The sequence below is a fragment of the Poecile atricapillus genome, chromosome 3, assembly GCF_030490865.1.
Source record: "Poecile atricapillus isolate bPoeAtr1 chromosome 3, bPoeAtr1.hap1, whole genome shotgun sequence".
NCBI lineage: Eukaryota > Metazoa > Chordata > Aves > Passeriformes > Paridae > Poecile > Poecile atricapillus.
Genome location: NC_081251.1, coordinates 16,136,734 through 16,157,760, shown reverse-complemented (window position 1 = coordinate 16,157,760; position 21,027 = coordinate 16,136,734). Strand labels below are relative to the sequence as shown.

General features: G+C 36.4%; 1 protein-coding gene across 3 annotated transcripts in view; it reads right to left on the bottom strand.

The window, feature by feature from the left end:
- Positions 1-9,245: 9,245 nt before the first annotated feature.
- Positions 9,246-21,027, bottom strand: part of KIDINS220 (kinase D interacting substrate 220) — a 74,494-nt gene continuing 62,712 nt past the window's right edge. For all 3 annotated transcript variants that reach the window (XM_058834752.1, XM_058834751.1, XM_058834753.1), the window contains 4 exons: positions 16,496-16,642; positions 14,618-14,716; positions 13,511-13,756; positions 9,246-11,653 (listed from right to left, as the gene is read on the bottom strand). In XM_058834752.1, coding sequence (XP_058690735.1) covers positions 10,385-11,653; positions 13,511-13,756; positions 14,618-14,716; positions 16,496-16,642 — 1,761 coding nt within the window. In that variant the 3' untranslated portion in view covers positions 9,246-10,384. The remainder of the gene's footprint in view (positions 11,654-13,510; positions 13,757-14,617; positions 14,717-16,495; positions 16,643-21,027) is intronic.

Below are 21,027 nucleotides of genomic sequence, written 5' to 3'. Positions count from 1 at the left end.
GGAAAGAAGAAAAATATACAAGCCAAACAGTTATGTGGAGTCAATTTATCTTGGATTTTTTTCTGTTCTGCTTGTTTCTTTTCAGAAAGCATTAAAAAGGTCTTACAACAGATTAACATGAATGAATTTTGAAGATATTTTCTTCAGAATTTTAAAATCCAGATAATTCTAAGATATCTGCATTGAATACATTTCAGTGCTACATAGCTCCAACATGGAAGATTTTAATGACTATCCTCAGTAATTTTTTTTCCTGAAATCTCTCTACTTTAGCAGTGATTTACTTTCTTAGAAGTGTTGTTCATTTACATATTTATATTGTAATTGCACATGTTCCCAGGCAGATAGGAATTTTCAACCTTTGCACTACCCACGGCGTGTGTTCACACCACATCCTCGCACATACTTCAGATACAGGTGCTGTGTCATCTCACTGGCTCTGCTACAGAACTCAGAGTTCTCAGAAAGACTTGCCCTTCGAGGCAACCTATGAATATTTTTTTTTCTTCATTTTTAAATGTATATTTAAACATCTCCATGCATTACTCTCAGCAACCTGGAAAGAGGTGTCAGAGTCCTCATTTTAAGACTGACAGATCAATCTTAGAAGCTCAGCAGCAACCCCCAGATTCTTGTGTGATGCAATAACTCTTGCTGAATATCAGCTCAGAGCCTGTTGGCACTACTTTCAGCAGAGAAGAGCTTCACAACTATCTGCAGTGGAGACTCTCAAGGGTTGCCAAAGTTCTAATGAATTGCACCACTCTGGGCAAGTTCCACTGCAGACATGTCATAAGTCATCATCCTGTTTAGCAGTCTTTACAGATAGCATTGCTTGGCTACTAACATGGTCCTGGCTTGATCCTGTGAAGACAAAATCACCCCCTCTTACAATCCTGGTCATGAAAGAATGGTCTATGAATGGGAGGCTACATAAAACTACATTCCCTAGTTAAAATAGAATTGCTTGGGAAGAGGGAAAGCTACAGGACTTCACTCTATCCAAAAAAGTGACAGTGGCAGTGACAGTCCTGTGGAGTGTGGATTTCACCTGCTCTCCAAATGATGTTACGATCTGACAAGACATGAACATGAATGGCAATGCTGTAAACTCCACTGAGGTTCTATCCTGCAGTCCTAGCCCTGATCATTACCTGGTTTGTTTCTGTTGGTCTTCCACACTGGAAACAATTTAATTCAACCTAGAGAACCTCTGGGGACACTAAATTGAACATGTGTGGCTGGTGCACCAAGGTAATGCTGCTAAGTGAATGTGGAGCAGACAATGGGATGGTTGAGCTTCTTCAGCTCCAACAGAAAGTCCAAAGTCTGGACACTCAGCCAAGAGAGAAAAAACAGAAGGCTTTTTAGAGTATTCTGTTGTAGAGCCCTTTATGCTCTTGATAAGGATCTCTCCCACAGCACAGGAACACTGCTACCCTAACCCTGGCAGAAACATCCAGTATTCACACTGAAATGGGAAGGGTGAGTGGACAAGAACAGGTAAAGAATTTTTCATCAGATCAGAGATCAGATAAAGATGGTATTTTGATATTTGTTACTGACAGATATAATAATAAAAATAAAAAAAACCCAAACACCCCCCCCACCCCCGCCAAAGAAAAAGAAACTGAAGGTTATTTTTCCAGAAAGACTAGAAAGGAGCTCCTCGCAGTAGGAGGATGACTAAGTACTCTGTCCAACTTTCCACAGCCTGAAAAGATTCCTGAAGACAAAAACCTCTGACAGGTTTATGCCCTGAACTCCAGGGGCTATTTAAAAATAGGTGATTTTTTCTTTCTTTTCATCTACTCTCCCTGAAACAAACAAATGTTAAAAAAATAAATTTGAAAAAACAAAAGTAGTTAACAGAACCCAGGCCAACCAATCTTACATTTTAGAAGCCAACTGATCTTATGTTTTAGAAGCCAGTTACTCAAGCAAAAGAGTTATGGTCCATCTCAGATGAGCAGTGGCAGGTGTCTGCTAAAGGACAATTAGTCCCAACAAAAGTAATCTGCATTTTTTCTGGAAGTCCAAATAAATTCAAGGATGAGAATAAAATAACTGTCCCCTTCCTATACTGGAAAATTACAGAAGTGGGACTACTTTCCTGAATTTGAATTTTAATCATAAATACCTTCTCTTGCAAATCTAGGATGAATCACCATTGTATTTTTTGCTTGAGAGTAAAGGGTCTATGCAGATAAATTAGTTCAATGGATCTCAGTTTTGTAAAGTACCACCAGGTGCTTAAAGAAACTACTGTACAAAGAGACCTGAAATTTGATGTGAAGACAAAAAATAAAAAATAAAAATTACTGAACACCGTAGCCATGGACAACAAAATTAAAGACTCTGGTTCATATTAGCATATAAAAAGATCTGATGAAGCTGAGATAGTCTGTCATCAGATGGAGGAGAGGCAGAAGGTAGCACAGATGGCGAAAACAGAGGAAATTATTCATGGTTCCTCGTCACACCTTGAAAGAAGCTACTGAAAAGATGATGTTGAAAATTAAGACCAGAAGGCATCCTGGAACAACAAAACCTCCAAACCCTCCTTTATATTCCAAAGGTGTAAATATGTCCTGAGGTTAAATAGGCTTATGGTTTGATGATTTGTCTTTTATAGAAAATGAAAAAAATCAAGATTTCTTTTTATCTTTCAGAGTAAAAATATCTGAACACCAAAGGTTGACTCTTGAGTCTTTAAACAAATGTAGAACCTTTCAGATTACTTGAAAGCAAGTGCTAAAATGTCCTGCACATGACAGTATTTGCAGTGCCACTCAGACCTGCATGATAAAGCATAACTTAGAGAACCATGAGGAAAATTAACCCTTCCTGAGTGTGACAATAAAGTTCTAGAATCTTAACAGACTACTTAGAATGTGGATGAGCTGACAACTGTCCTTATCCTATGAACAATCATTGCCTGATTATTTACCAGGAACAGATGCAAGGAAACAAAGAAGCAGATTTTTCCCCCTAAATAAAGTTTGAAGGTTTTTTACATTGGCAGATATAAATTAGTGCACTTTATTTAGATGTGTCCACAATATCATCCACAATAATGATATCAGATAAAATGTATTTTAAAACCAGCTTTATGGTCTGTGGATATGCATATCCTGTGAATTTTCCAGGATCTGAGGAAGAGGATGGAGAGAAGTGAGAGAAAAATTTATTGCAGAACTTAGAGCCAACCTAGACTGTAAAACCTTCCTGGGTTAAAAACCCCACCAATTAAATATCCTCATCCAAGCGAAAAACACCACCACCACTGCAGTACAACAGCATTTTCTGCCATTGCTAAAGTGGAAAAAATTGCAGAGTACAGCAGTTCTGAGGTTTTCAGGAAAAAGTTTGTGAAGGTAAGTCAGCAAACAAAGCACCAACTACCAGTCAGGTGTTGAGGCAGAACTGAAACAGTTCCAAGTACACAATGTTGTCACGCACCAAACACAGGGAGTGGGGGCAAGACAGGATAGGAGCATGTCCAGCAATAAGGGAAAGCAAATACATCCCCAGTCCCAAATCACTGGCATGCCTAAAGCTAGAATCATTCAAAGCTAGAATCTTAGGTTTTGCCAAAAGGAGAGGATCATAAACAGGATGCAAGGTTTATAGTCAAACAGGGAACATAAGGAGGATGGGAAAAAAAATGCTGGGTAATGAGAAAAAGACAACTTTACAGGAATCTTCGGTTTAGATTTCAGGACTTCTTATTGTTTCAATGAACATAAAATAAAGGTGGTCTCTCAACAAAAGTCCGTTTTGACATGCAGATAAACGCTCAGGACTCTCCTAAAAATACATATAATTCTGTATTCTACCACTGCTGAGGTGGGAAAGGATTTTTCATGTCTAAAATGAACCTAGGGAAGTTCTGCTGCCTCTCTAAAGTACTATAACAAATGAGAAAGATTTGATGGTACCACAATATGTAAACATATTCAAGAATATGGATTGCTTTTAGCCAAGCACAAACCATCACATTATTTCAGAAGAAATATTCAAAACCAAAAAAGTTAAATCTCTGCTGATTGCTTCCCTGTGGTTTAATTAGTGAGGCAAGGCAGTAAGGCATCACAAAATTTCCATTTTAGTTTAACTGTTCCCCACAGTCAATATTTTATGCCTTTGGTTTTTTTTTCTAGGTTCCAGGGACATATACAAACTATTCAAACTTTTCCTTTTGTTTTCTACCATGAGAAATCCTAGAGACAAAGAAAAATCTTATAATGGACCACTAGCATTCCTTCCCTCCTCTTTCATAAACAATAAACTTCATGTACTCCAGTACTGATATACAGACACTCTGATTTACTCACAAAGATAATTCTGCAATCCAGGTTACTTCTGTAAGAAGCAACTAGGATATGCAATTTCAGTAGTCAGACCTGAAACATGAAAGAATCCTGAACACTTTGCTGTGTAATGGCAGCTCCAAGAATTCAGTATGCTTCCTTGCTGAAATCTCATCTTTAAAAGAAATATACACCAACTCTCTGTGAGAGACTGAAATGGGTAATGGCTTAAACACTGTAAAAATCACCAGAGGACTTCTGCCCACCCTAGCAAACTGAAGCTGTTCATCTTCGATGACCAGCGCAGGCCACCACACCCCGATTATGCCTACTGACCGAGTTTGGAAAGTGACAGACACTTGAGATAAGATAAAGAAGTGCTATTGTCCAATCATCCCAGGTCTGGGAGAAGAATGTATCCACAAGTGATCCTGGAGAGAGACTGGAATGCTGATAGCTCAAACATTCAGGAGCAAGCTGGCGATGTGCAAAGTACCTGTCCAGGTGCAGGGGGTGAGCGCACCTCTACAGGCTACAGCTGGTGTTGAGCAAGATAAGGAAAGGGGCAAACCCTGAGGCTGGGGGAAATGTCTTCTTATCCTTACTGAAGTGAACTCAGCTGTGGTAACTCCCTTGTGGGGAAGTACCGGGACATTCGAATTCAGCCTGAAGGTTTTTATCTCTGCTGATGGGCCATGATGGACTCTACTGGGCAGACAGCTAATAGACAGCTCAAAGGTCTCAGGTGCCCAAGGCCTCCGGTGTCCTGTGAACCACATTAATCCATAATCATCTTCCAGTGTGAAACTCCCCACCCCAGGAGAGGTACCTGGGCATTCCCATTCCCACCTGAACCTGAGTTGATAAAAACTCAATAGATGTAGTGTTTTAGGGGGTTCTGTGTGACTTCTTCCACTACCTGATGGTCTGCAACCACGACTTTGACCAATGGACATTATAAATGCAACTGCCAACTGTTGTAAGGATGCCTTTTGGTGGTGAGAATCTTATACACTTGTCCCTTCCTTATACATTTAAAAAGCATATATTGTCATATTAATTATAGATAATAATAACCAAAATGGCTACATACCTGATTTCCATTGCAACCAAATTGTTCTGCAATAAATCCTACATTTATTTAGAAACCAACCATTTAGTGTCTTTCACTTTAAACTGCCCCAAAGAATCCATTAACATGAATCTGTATTACCCTTGACTTTCTGGGGATGAGTTGACTCTCAGTCATAACCTTTGTTACATAAAATGTCACATGATCTCTCACCTGTCTTTTGTTTCCTCCGAAAGACTTTGTTCTTCTAAAATATCCCAGGGATTTTTTTTCCTTCCCCTTAGAAGAAGGTGACCCCAAGATAACGATAAACTAAGAGAAGGAAATTGGCCAACAGAACTTCCTTTAGAAGTTTATCCACTGTCACCATCACAACAATCTGGGGGAAAGAACATCACCTGTTAATTCTTTTTTAAGGCCCAAACATTTGGTGTTGTCAGTATCAGTCTTCTACAATCATTTGTGACTGCAAAAACCATTGCTAACAACCCTGTAGTTCTATTCTTACTTCATGGAAGACAGGGCATAAATTTCTAAGCTAAAACTTCACCAAAATATTAAGTGTATCAGAGGAATCAGACCCACATGTGAAAATATAAATGTTAGATTCAAAGCTTGGAAAGATGATGTGATATTATTTATATCATGATTTTTTTTCAAGCACCCATTTTCTCTTTTTTATCCTTCTGTTTGTTAAAATTCAGAAACCTGTAAGAATATGTCAATCTTTGAAACTGTTCTGTATTCCCAAGAAGATAGATTCCAAGTAAAATTTTTGCCCACCCTGCCCTTAATCTAATGAAATGGGCCCTAAAAGAAAGACAACTGAAATCAAAATAGGATGCACAAGGCTGCCAGAAAACAATGTGTAAGTTTAGCATAGTCTTTCCAGTCTTCTCTGCTTAACTGAATTGGAATTTTGCTCTAAGTCCTCCTTACTACAGATCCTATACAGCACAGAAAAGACCAAAATCCCAAAAGCAGTCTTTATCTCATGCCAATTTCTACAATGTTTTTCTCTTGTGTCTGAAAATTCACTAACTAGTATGAATACTTCTATTTTACAACTATTGTAGTTTTCGTTTATGAAACCCCAAATATTCAGGCATGATTTTTCTTTGGCAATTTCTTAGGAATGTGTTTAGAAACTTAAACAAACCTGCAAAAGATGATAAAGCTCATCAAAATGATCAAAGCCACAGGGTACAACATGATGAACTGTGGCTCCTCTCCTTGTGTTACCCTGCAGCCGTACAAAGAACTTCCCATATTCTTACAGGGAGGTCCAGAAAGCTTCCCTTGAGAGTTGCACATGTAAAAAAGAGGCTTTGTGGATTCTGTTGACAGAAGTGAACAGTTGAGCCCCAGACCACAAGAGAAACCACCTATTTTCAGCATTCTGTATAAACCCATGCTAAGTGCGTCTCAGGAAAATTTCCCAAAGATTACATAAATAAAAAAAAGGGAAAGAAACCCAAAAATTTAACAGTATTTGAAAAGAAAGATAGGGTCTGAAAACTTAACAGCATCCCATACCTATTCCACTGTCTTGGCAAAGTCACACAGGGCGATCAGTTATCCCAGAGTGACCAGGACAGGCACAAACTGGAAGCTTTTTTTCCAGATCTCCAAGAATTTTACCAGACCATTATTTTAATTCAAGTTTTACAAATGAAATGTAAGAATTTCCCTCTCTCACTTCCTCAGAAACTGCAACTCTGGAAAAGGTTGGCAAATAGCCACAAGAGTCTCATATAAAACCAGGAATGTTACTTGCATCCAACTTTTCCTTCCAAAAGTGGTTTATTTTCACCCTACCATGCAATCTTATCCAGGCATCATAACATGAGGACAAGCCAAACTGTGCTCTTAAGATTCAGTTAGACAAAGTAGTCATGGTTTCAAGTTCCTGTACATTCAGCCATCCAAAATTAGAGTGGATACATAAACTATCATTACAAGAGTTCTGGAAAGCCGTGACTACCAGAAATAAGTTTGCAGTTGTCTTATTGTTTAATACTTTTCATTCATTTCCATTTTCCATGGAACTCTTGGGTTCCATGGTTCCCACAAGTCACAGAGGTAACATTAAATATTTCAACACTGGAAATTGTTTATGGTTTCTTAACCCAAAAAATTGTGCAACTATGCAAGCAAGTAGTCATAGAAACTGCGGTAGAGAAAAAAAAAACAAGTTTCAGCTAGGAAAGCGTATTTTTAATTTATGCAGTGTATTTTTAATTCTTGCAAATCTTATCCCATTATATTCTACATGTGAAAAAACCATTAAACATTTACAGTAACTGACATATATTTCTGTTATGTACTAAAGGACACTTACTACTCTGTTGTATTAAGTACTCCATTTCCTTCTTTGTTTTCTCCTCTCTCCCTTTATCACACTAGCACAGTTTCTTCTGTTAGCTTATGAACACCTGTATTAAAAAAAACTCAAAAGAAAAATTCACTCTGTCTAGTTATTTTTATGCAAGTAGATAATGAGAGTCAGCTATATTTACTGTCCTGTTAGAATCCAGCTTTTATGGCATGCTGTTCTTAAACTGGCTATGAAGCATTCATATTTCCCAATTCTAGGAACTTTTCTAGGAAGGCATTAAATAAAAAGTCCATGAACACATTTGATGATATAAACTACAGCCTGCATTACTACATAATGCAGTTAAAGCAGTCCATGAAACTGGACAGAACCACCATTTGGAACTGAAATGACTTTAGGCACCCATATCCCATGTGTGGCATGGATCAACATATCCCAAGGGAGAATTGCAGTAAGTCCTTTGCCATCTTACACAGACACTTTCTTTTAACTATTGCTTCCTAGTGATGGTAAGCAATTTCACTGGTATTAGGGAACACAAGACAGATACACTGAAAAGTTTTCCACTCAACCACCTCTTTCATCTCAATGTCAGTATTTTATGAAGACTTGAGGGATAAAACTTTCAGGAAGAAAAATACCTCAAAACCATATGACAATTTGTCATTCATCTATTTGGAGGACTTAAGATAAAATGATTCAAAGTAATTGGTATATTTTGTCAATACTGTATTTCTAAATGAAGAAGGCTACACTTGTCTTCCCTTACAAAACAATTATGTTTCTGTCAAAAGCTTTTACATCCCAAAAATGTCTGAAAGTAATGTACTCTTATTTTTAAGATGAAGAACACAACCCAAAAAACTATTCCCAAAGACTTGGCAAAGTATAATGAAGCTACACAGGCTTTGGGGGTTTCTTATTTTGTTTTGAGAGGCTTTTTGGCTGAACTATTACTCTAATAGTGCACACAAGTTTCCAGTACTTCTGTAACACTCTAATAAGTAAATTTTAATTCAACCAAATAACACACCAACCAAATCCAGAAATGTGCAGACCACATCTCCAGTCCTCTAAGTATAGGACACCCATGGAATGAAAAAAAAGAGAGCCTAGATAAAGGCAGAAACACTTCTGTTGACTCTGGCATAGAAATGCATCTTCTTGATTTGGAAAACAAAGGCCAAGCCCACAAGGTCCCTTGAGAAGCATCTGGTTGGAGATGCACTGGGACACAAGCAAAGCTGTGCAGAGTTACCAGCACATGTGACTGCCAAAACAGCAGGAATATTGCTCAGGACTAGTGATGGGTGTCCACTTCTCCGCAGCTCTTCATTTAGAAATGTCTGCTTTGGCAATTTCTTTTATCAAATATATTTTTATGTTTATTTAGTATTATATTAAAAATTATATTGTTTTAACACAGTTTAAAAAATTGAATCTGTGAAGTACTTTAACCATAACAACATGGATTTAACATATTTATCAAGTGAAGAAACAAAATACTGCAAATAAAAAGAAATTTGAACACAAGCCCAACATGCATTTATTTTTTATTTTCTTTCTACTAGCAGAGTCTAGCTTGAACAATTCCTTCTCAAAACCATGCAGATTTCACTGGACAGCACAAGTATTTGCTATAACATCATTCAGGTACATCACACAGATGATAAAAAAAAATCTTCAAAGACTGTACTTCAGAAATAAAGAAGCTGGAGTACAGCTTTGACAAGATTCCAAAAGGTATGCATTAGTTTTAAAATGTTTATTTTAAACACTGCTTATTTTTCTTTCCATTACCAAATGATAAACACTGTGCCAAGGACAAACCACGCACAGCCACAAATGCTTCATAAATTCAAACATCATATTCATACTTTATCCTTACAATATTTTAATGTGGTGGTTGCATCTACTGAGACCATCTATTCAGTGACTGCAAAACTGCATACCTAAAATAAATAATGGATCCACTAAGTCATCTATAAGGTATTACCTTATAAATAACTGCCAATTCCAGTGACACATAAAGACAGCATTCCTTACAAACCTTGTCACCACTCTACCCAAAGTTCACAAATTCAACAGTAACTACTAAACATACAGAGAGCAAAAGCGCACATATAGCCAAACAAGTACCTTAACACTCAAATTTCAATGTATGTAATTTATTTTGCACACATTAATTCATAAATTAATGCAAAGTTTGGTAAGGGTGTCACAGATATTTGATGTTCTGGCACCTTGTACATCAAATGGCAAGGATGGACAGTATTAACTTTACTTGCAAACAGGGAGAATTAACAGAATGTTTAGATAGGATAAGTAATATATATCCCAAGAGAAAAGAAAAATCACATTGTACTTTTCATAATTAAACCATACTTCTGTAAAATCTGCCCCTGACCAAACCTTTGCACAGTGTTTTAACAAAGAACTGATCTTCCATGCTGACAACTACTGCTTTTATATGTAGGGAAGGTCTGAAGTAGTTTGCTTCTTGTAAAAATTACTCCTCCTTTCAGAGAACATGACTGAAAATCATCTAGGCCTTCTTTTACAATATTGAAAGCTTGAACTACAGAGATTAATATAACCACAGACTGACAAAGAATTCCAAGCTACAATTCATGAGCATATTCTTTTTAATCTGGTTGCTCTTCAGAGAATACTCTCTCTCTCTTCTCCAAAACCAGCCCCCTCTGAGGCTGCAACAGTGTGGAGCTCTGATGAATCTTTTGAAAGCCTGGTATAACTTGAACGCTGGCCCCGCTTGTGAGCAACCGTCTTCAGGTTCTCATTCTGAACTGCAGTTGAATTGGAACCTGAGCCAGGGTGCAGGATAATTTGAGATGGATCTCTGATACCTTGTATTTCTTCAAAATTTTGATTAGCTCGATTGCTTGGAGCACTGTTGTTATTTAAGGTGACTGTACTAGGGGTTCTGTTTAAATTATAGACTTTCTGACAGGCTGGCCAGCTCTCTTCGGGGCTACTTGCTATCAGGCTGCTTTCAGAAGGGCTCTTCTTATCTTCTGAGCAAATAGACATGCGAACCACAGCTGGATCTTGAAGGCCACTAAGGCTGTGTGGAATTCCTCTTTTTGCACTGTGACTGTCATCTTCAAGCTCAATGAGATTTGCCTTTTCAAGCTGTGAATCATCTGCTCCTTCATTGTGGAGGGAATGATTTGGAGAACTTTCATTGGATCTTACACCAGAGTCAGATGAATCTTTCTTATCCAAAAGGGCATCTGTCAAATACTCTTTTGCTTTGATGAAGGTTCTAATAGGCTCAGAACCATGTTCTGGAGATTTGGGCTGCTTCTCTATTTTGATATCTGTTTTCTTATCTTTACCTTCCTTAAGAAGTGGAGTATTATCTGATTCTTCAGTTCCTGACTCATCTTCATCACTGGGAAGTTTCTGATACCGGAGAGTAACTCCCTTAAGCTTTAAATCTGCAGCCTGGAAAATACTTGTTCTTTCCAAAGACTTCTTTCCTGGGAGAAGCTTGGAACCAGACTGATCTGATTTTTCATCTTCTTCAGTAATGGGATCCAAAGGAGATGCATCATTAGTAGAAACACCTGAAGTACTGTAATCAGCATCATTCCTCTTCAGCAAAAAGGACTTTCTTCCATCATCTTGTTTCTGTTCACCATCTTTTCCTTTTTCTTGTTCTGCACTGGAGTGCAAGGAGCCCCCTGATGTGCTCTGGCCCATATAGAAAGCACTTGAGCTATGAGGGGAGGACCTCCCACTGACTGTGGTAGAATTGGCACCTCCCTCCAACTGTGACATTTGAGCAATATACTCTCTATATGCATCTCTGTATTCTGCCTGCACCTTGTCTGTAAGCTTTGATATTTCAATACTAGAATCTTGAGAGTTAAGACTTGAAAGACTTGGAGTTCTACGAGTTTGTGACTGGAAAAAAAGAGGAGAGAAAGGTCACAGTTAAATGAACTATTTATTTTTACTTTTATCAATCTTCTTAAATGAAATAACTCAGAGCATAACATATATACTTAAATTATTCTTTTTGTTGCTGCAAATAAGATTATGCAAGTGAAATTATAAACACTATAACTAAAATATGCTTACTATAAACATATACATGGAATCACAAACACATACTAAACTTAGAAAATATTCTTATTGTTGGTTCCCATCATGGAAAATTTCCACAAAACAAGCATTTTATCCAGTACATTTGAGACTCTTTTGAGTATATAATTATAAAAACTGGATTTGTATATCAAGATGGACTTTTCTATATACTTCATACATTTACAAAATTTGCATTTCATATTAGAAAGACAGCAAAAATTCATCTAAATGTTGAACATCTCTCAAAAACATTTTCAAAAGACCCCAACCATACATACTTCAATATATCCTGGCAAAATTCCATTGCATATATCTGATTTCAAAAAATCAGTTTTCTGACAAACAACCCTCTTTGCCCCCATGCCTGTTTTTAGAATTTGGTTTTATTTCTCACTACCCTACTCTGATTTCATTGGTAACAAATTAAATTAATTTCCCCAAGTGCAGTCTGTTTTGACAGTGACAGTTCCTGGTGAGTGATCTCTCCCTGCCCTTATCTTGTCCCACAAGCCTTCCATTATATTTCCTCTCCCCTGCCCAGCTGAGGAGGGCAGTGATACAGAAACTTTGGTGGGCACCTGGCATCCAGCCAGGGTCAACTTACCACAACAGTGAAGCCGCAATACCAATCAGTACTGACTTAAAAAATTCTAACAGGTGAATTAAAATGTTTTTTTAAGGACAAACTACCTTTCTCATTCCTTTGATTCAATTTCAATAAATATATAGGCATCAGAAGCACTGTTTATTCAAATACAACAATTGTGTAATGCCACTTTGGTCTAGAAAAAAACATACATTGATACTCCATGGAAAGGGCAGTAAGGATAATTAGTATCCTAGAAACATACACGAGTGTGCATGCACACACTCAGAAGTATCTGGGATAGAAATCTATCTCTGGGATATATATCCCAAACCCACTTTCATAATGTTGATTATTAAAAGTATCACCTATAGTATAGGACTCTGTGGTGTCTTTTTATTTTGTTGCACCTTCAAGATTTTATAATTTACTTTTGGAGATGAAAAGGGTCCAGCCCACTGGGTTTGCTGTTTCTTCTTTTTTTTAAATTCTAACCAATACTTAGCCACCAACTGATTTGTCTTATTTCTTAAGGATAGACAAATGAAAATCCAGCACTTCAGGTGGTCTCATAAGATGCAGAAGAAAGCAGACCACAACCTATTGGAGAAGGATGTCAGTTCTGGAATCTATGAACAGGTTATGCATTGTAAGGACAAAGTTTTGATGCTATGGAGCACTGTAGTTGTCTATTTTCAGATACCAAACAAAAGTGTTTGTTGAATGGGCTAATCTCTGGTTAGCACATAGCTAAAATATTTCATACACAAAGCCTGAATAATACAAAAATATAGAAACCTTGGAAGACACCACCCTAGGCTAGACAAGAAAAGCATTATATCTTTAGTTTTTTTGTCATAAGGAGCGATTACTGGAACAGATAAATAGTTTTCAGATGACTAAGACTAAAGACTTCAACTCAGAGTATGGTTAGAGTTTACATCTCTGCAGAACTAGGCATTTCCAAGACTGAGAACTAAAAGCATCTGAACTGTCCTAGAGACTTCTTAACTTGTCTATATCCAAGACTGGAAAAAACCTCTTTTCCATTCAGATAAGCAAGCAGAATACATTTCTTTATTAAATACCTGCCAACTTAAGTTACTATGGCGTGGAGGAGCTTCATCGAGACCAATTGTGTTGAGCTCCTCAAAGCTGAAGTTCAGTGTGTAGGGAGCTTGACCAGCAAGACCTGTCAGCTCAGTGTGAGGCAGCTCGGTGTTATGGCCAGGACGGCGAGTAAGGTCACTGTGAGGAATCGCAGCTGTACCGTGCTCTGCTCCACGAGCATCTTCCTGAGCAGCCTGGTTTTCTGAATTTCTCATTTCAAGTATCTTAACACGCAAACAGAGACAGTTTAAATGTAATTATAATATATAGAAGAAGTTTTCAAAATTGATAAACAAGAATTCCATTAAAAATAGGAACGAGGAACTCACAGCCGTAAAAGTGTACATCTACATTCAGTTTTGACCATGGAAAAGTACAAAGAAAAATCATTAAATAATTCTTTAATATTTACAATTTTTTCTTACTACTGCTCAAACCCTAGAAAGAACTCATATGCTATAAAAATACTTAAATTCTTGTAAAACTAATAAGTGATAAATTACAAATTTTAAAGCAAAACCAAACACTTCGTATCTCAAACAACGAATTTCATAATGTAATTCTCAGTATTTTCAAAACTGACATAATTGAGACACAATCTGTTATTTCAAGAAAGAAAACTGGCAATAGTCTAAAAATACTTAAGGGAAAATTCAGTTCTCTGCAATGCATAAACCTCACTGTAACAGCCTGGCTGCCCAATTCCTTGCACTTATTATTACACATACTTTGAATTCCCTGACCAACTTCAACAATAGGACAGAGATTTAAAAAAGAGTTATGTTCTGACCATTTCATTAAAATAGGCAAATTTGAAAAGGGAATCCATACAGGAAAAACCAGATCCCACAAAAAAAAGAGGCAAAACTTCAGCGTTCACAATAAATTAAGATGCAAATCCATAGATAACAGTTATTCATTAGTGCTTAAGACAAAAAAGACAAAGTAACAAAAGAGCAGATGCATTCATGCTTTAAGACAATACTTCAAAATGTTGATAACAAGAAAGCAACCAAAAAGAAAAAAATATTCATATTGGAAAAGACTAATTTATGATGACCTGAAAACTGAACAGAAAGTCTTACCATGCTCCTGAACAGGTGCCAGTCACCAAAATTCATATTCATTTCTTTTTTCAGTTCATCAATGTTGCACTGAGCCAAGACACGGCCATTTATATTTGCCTAAAACAATAAAACTAAAAAATGTAAATTATGGATAAAAGACTCATGGCATGGCAGTAACAGACAAAAAAGGCAGAGATAAAGCTGGATGCAGACTACTAGTGAAATTTCCCAAAGCCACTATTAAGTCCAATTCTATATAACCATGTGTTTTTATAGAAGTATATTTAGTGATGATTTCTGATGGACAAGAAACACCTATGTGTCATGGAAAAAAAATGGCAATATTAAACCAATTAAACATGTATATGAAAGGCAATATGATCATGTCCTATATACAGACATAAGACAACAACGCATAAGTGGTAGAAAATTTCAGGGACAATAAGCCACATTAATCTGCTTAAATTTCTCCAACTCAGAACACAAATGGACTGCAGACACCCAAGCATTTGAAGATAATCCGACAACAAAGTTCCAAGCAGCATCTGACCCCTGGCTTGAGGCATCTAAGTTCAAGTACTACCTCCATTAAGTTCCCTCTCTACATAAAACAGGCTTACATTCCTCCCATCATCAGAAATATCCAGAGATAGAAGATTAGACTTCTTTCTAATGTTCATCATCAATCAGAGATAAACACAGAAGTGTTTAAACAACATCTCTATTCTAGAAAGGTGATTCCTTACATTCGGCATGTTTATATAGTGCTTAACTTCCAAAAGCACCAAATTCAACATAGAACCATTTTCATTGCATAAAAACGAGGTATTTCTCTTTATACCATGTATCAGCATATGGACAGAATGTAAAAGAGAAATCATGTCTTAGGAGAGCAGCCAGAAAATGGGAGACCCAAGATGAGAGCTCTACTTATATTGAGGGATCTCAATGGTTTTGTTCCCATATCCTAGCAGATGGTCTTAGTCAAACCAGGAAAAAGACCAGGCTGAGCCATTTTCATTCTTCTTTTTCACATGATATCCCTTGTAAGAAATGCAAAAATATAAATAAGAAGAGGAATCTCATTAGAGCACATTCTTTTTGCACTCTGGAGCAACGGAAGCAACTGAAATTTTTTGCAGCTTCACTTAATGACCTGCAATCTAACATCCTACTTCTTGCTTTAAGCAACTTCACTGAAGCTTCCTATGATAAACCTGTCATAATAATCCTTGAATCAACATCCTTCCCGTATTATTTAGATATGATAGGTTCCAGGACAAAGTGAGCTCAGCAAAAACACTGACTAATGACAACCTTCATATTTTTCCCTTCTTTCTTTGTAAAAAAGAGCAACAGAATGGTGAAAAAAGTTAAAGAGCAAAAAATAATTCTGTGTTAATGTATCTATCACAGAGAAGAAGAGAGGCAGTAAAACAGTGACCTTTTTCTGAAGCAGATATATGTGGACTGTTGATAAAGAAATGGAACCATCTTCACCACTCATTTACAACAGGAGAGATGTGCCAATTTTTCACAGAGAAAAAAGAAAGGGATATTGCTACCTAGATACAGAATACATTTGCAACCCTTAATTTTTATTACACATGGCAATTTTGAAAACATTTTTCTTGCTTCTCTTCTCAGAATAACCAGTCTCATCAGCATTTATATTTCTGACTGTTTGTCCTTTTCAACAGAGAGCATTTTCTCTGAAAAATGAATGCTTGTATTAAAATGTCCCCCAAACTTGTCATGCCCAGAACTTAGGATGTTATTTTAACATCTGATGTGTTTAAATAAACATTTTCAGGAAAAGAGACAACTAAACATTTTCCTTTCCTTATGTATCTCCACATTTAGGAACTAAACACATTAATGAAGTTCAGCTGATACCTTTTTTATAGTTGCAGAGTACTGAGGTAGCATGCTCTGGTCCAGACCATCTATCTGCTTTAGCTTCTCACACACAGCTTCCACACTCATTGTGCTCAGAGACACATGTGATACTCCTGTGGCTGACCCTGTGCCTGCTCCTGCTCCCTGTAAGAGAGAAAATGTTCACATAAGACTTGTTCCAGTACTCAGTACACCCAGAAATTCACAATACACACTAACACAAATCAAGCTGTGTTTAACTACATTTTAAAATTAAGAGATGAGAATAAGAATGCACAGGCATTTTTAATTACTATAATTTTAACTACTATATATTGGGAAACATTCATTACATGTATTTATAGGAGAAAAAAACCAGCATCTTGAGTCCCGCCTTTGTGACAAAATAACCCTTTTACATAATTTCAAGCAAAGAAACATAAAAATCAGAAATATTAAGTACAGATTAATCAATTTATAATGCAGTTTCACTCACAAGTTTTCCCCTAACTTTAGTAGTTAGTTTGGTTTTGGGATATTTGGAGGTTTTTTTCAAATAATGCATATAGAACTTAGTTTTTCTGTCTTAAAAACTCCTGGTTTATTATCAGACAAAGATGACCTAGAACTCAAAGACACACAAAAAGATCACTCCTCAATTACTTGGATTAACTGGGTAATTTTAACAATATCTGTTAATTTTCCAGAGGTTCCCTCAACTCTGTTTATGCAACATCAGCCAAGGGGCTGTGTACCACAGTACTGAAACAGCAGCACTGCAAATGCCCTACAAGGTACTAAGAGGATGCTTCATGTACCTCAGACTTAGGCAAGATTTAGGTAGAAATTATTTATGATTCAGTTCTGTAACACAAGAGTTGTCCTGTTAATACTGCTAGCTCCTGGGAATTTTAAAGAAAGGGTGGAAAACTGAAACAAATGCATCTGAAGGTAGACAGTATATTAAGGCAGTATGTTCTTTTAAAAAAACACACATTTCCCCTGGATGGGAACTTATGCACAGTTACACTAGTGATTCCAAATTCCTAAAAGTGAGATCAGAATCAGTTCAAAAATATTTTCCACTTGTAAGGGAGGTTGCATCCTCCTTTTTTTCTGAACGTGAAGTTTTGGGTTCAGCATTGTAGACTGTGAACCAAACAGTTCATTTTGGAAGGATGCAAAAGAGCTTCTAAGCTTCAGAGGTCATCATCACATGCACAAACCCTGGGATGCAAAACTGCATTTTAACTACCCAGTTAATCAAGTTTTATTATATTCCTCAAATCATCAATGAAGACCAGTTTTGGAGTTGTAGTATTGTCTCCCATTTTTATTTAATTACTTTGAAGGTGTTTAATCTTGCAGAATTAATATAAATTACTAGATCCCAAAACTAAGAGCTATCACAGAGAATACCATTAACCTTATCAGAATTATCTAAACCAGGATATATACCAAGAATTTATTCAATCAGTAACTCAAAGGCAGCAATCCAAAACCCCACTATCTACTACCTCATAGTTATTTCTGACTTACAGTTATCAAAGATATCGTGATCTGGGCACCTAGACACACTCCCCACCCAAACTACTCTGAGTTTCAAAGTTTAGATGATATTACATGTAATTCTCCCAAAGTTCTCCACCAGATGTCCTTCAAATGGACTTTAAGCTGTGTAACTATCAGCTTCATTTGGGAACACTACTGCGGGTTGTGGGGAATTTGAGCCTGGAAGTTAATACACTTGCCTGGAAGTAGCTGGGGCACCAATCTTTGTTTCTTTAACCATTCCTAATTTTTTTAATGCCAGGTCAACTAGATAATAAACAAACAAAAGATATATCCCATTTTCTGAGAAGGCAATCAACTTAAATGACTGCAGAAAAACTAAACATTTTAATTCCACTCCAGTCTAGGCACTTAAACTAGGGCTTGGTATTCCTTTAGGGGCCATGCCAACTACTTTTCACATTCTGCAGTGTGTCGCTAATTTGGTGCCTACAATACCTAATGAGTTATTATACAGGCATCTAAAGGACAAATTTTAGGTCTCAATTAAGTCTGATTTTTAGCACATCTAAAATCTGTATCATGTCAAGGATATAAGCCAATCATCAAAATGATGAAAATGACAGAATGAAGCTTCACCCATAATCTATTTATCATATATTTCTTTTATGAACATCTTTAATTTTCCTCTTTAAGAAATCACTGTGGATTTTTCTTCAGAATACCAGAGAAATCCATTATTTTCTTGTAAACACACTATTTACTATTGGTATGAGTTAGATAATGCATCAACAAAGACAAGATACTAAGTTAATTCAAATCTTAATTATTTTTTGAAAGAAGGCTTATCAATTAAAATAAAAGAAACTGTTACAGCCAAAATTACATTGTGGCACCACTAAAATAAATGATCCCTAAGCAACATGTGTTAGCAATTGCCTTTGTTCTCAGAATCTATTAAATACATTATCTATGGTATATCCAGAAATAAATGAAGGAAAGTTTTAAACACTTCTAATTTAACAGATTCTCATTCAGATCAAAATATTTTTCTAACAGTCAAGGACAAGCAATTCTTTATGCATGCATTCAGATCTAGTTTAGAAACTTTGCTTTCAGTGTATAAAAAAGATTCATAAAAGCTGAAATATTTAGACTATTTTTGTTAAAGTGTGAACTGTTTGAAATAGATGCACATTAATCCAAATCATTCTTTATGAAAAGCACTCTCTGAAGAATAAGTAATGTAATAGCTTTAGGGATATTGTCATCATGTAAGTGAATTAAAACTGTACTTAAACTGACACATTTTTCAGCCTTAGTGGTTTTGTTAGAGATGCTTAGAGAACATTAGTCTGAAAAGTATTTGCCATGCAAAAGCTAAAAGCAGCTTGTCAAAACAAACCTCAAGGCTAGTAATGAGCATTAGTTTACAGACAGCCCAGCATGAAGCACCAGTATGATAGCTTCTGGAATGACTCTGAAACAAGTGAATGAGGATTCACAGAAAGTGGCTGTACCTGTCTGTTTTTGTTTAACTCAGACTTACACATCTTTGAGAAAAGGACAAAACAGAATTAAAAGAAGTAACAGCTTAAAGTGACATCACAAAGGTTGAACATACAGAGAACATGCTTTTAAGTAAACAGAGGAAATCAGGGTTAGGACAGACACAGGATATTTTCATGTGATGAAACTTTTAAAATAGGTCTTCAAAGTATACATTTAGGATATGCTATACAAATACTATTTTTAGGAGTAGATTATTCTGGTTTGCATTTGTAAAAAAACCATTTGCTATATTCTGTTTTGCATAAAGGTTCTAGGTTATGTTTCTGATAGAAAATCCTCCTTTTAATGAAAAACATTGTCCTGCCATTTCAAGATCACATTATACTACTAACGTACCTCAAATAATTTTTCTAACTTCTGTCTAACCAACTCTGCCAGCTCCCCTCGCCCCCACCCCCTCAAAAAAGCCTCAGAAACAAAGCAGCACCACCCACAGAAAAGTTATTTCTTATAAGCACAAATATTCAAAGCACAAAAGTACTGGAAAATCCATAAGAAAATTTCCATGCCATACATTTTCATTCATGCTCAAACTTTTGAAAAGTACTTTCAGTTTCTTAAGTATTTTATGCTTATCTATAGTACATGCTCTGGGCCACATTAGTCCTCATTCAAAGCACACATACTACATATTAAGGGATTATATATTCAGTGCAGTATGAAAAAATGTATTTAAACAAAGTAATTACATTGGAACAAGCTACTTCCTAAGAAGTAAAAATTAACAATGCAAACTAAAGCACAAAATCAAGTTTACGACAGATAAGCACTGCTAATGCTAGTTTGATTTCTAATATAAAAGGGGATTCTGTGAACCATTCCATGTTACCATTCCATGACTGGTAACACTGCAATCCACCTACAAACTCTTCAAAAGGACACGCTAGAAGTTTTTGAAGTTATTCAGAAATAAGCATTTGTACAGTAAAACCAGCAGAAATGCATGTTTATCTCCATCACAGGTGACAAAGGCCAGCATCTAAAGATTACTTTCATTAATGATTCAAGCTGATAACCTAAAATTTGCAATGAAGCTTCATGCTGATACAACTAAATAGATGGTATTTGGTCAACTTACCAGTTTGACATCTATGTTTTGATCCACTCAGCAAAGAACAGTAAACTATGGTCTGAGATAGACAAGTTTTATCATCAGCAACAGAATCTAAGTATAGAAGGTGACTGAAGTAAAATTCTTGATACAGGATGACTATACTCAAAATATTCCTGACTTCTACTAAGCTAACCTAGACTTATACAGGTATTATGAGACTAATGATGATGGTCTGGAATTTCAGAACTTGGTCACTCCAACAGACTAACAACAGCCGACCCATAACTAGAATCATGTAACAGCCTCCACACAGCTCTGTCAACTCATGCAATATGCAGAAATTATGATCTGTATGAAAAAAAAAATTATACTCCTGAATAATCCTGTTTTTTCACCCTGTTATGACTCAAAC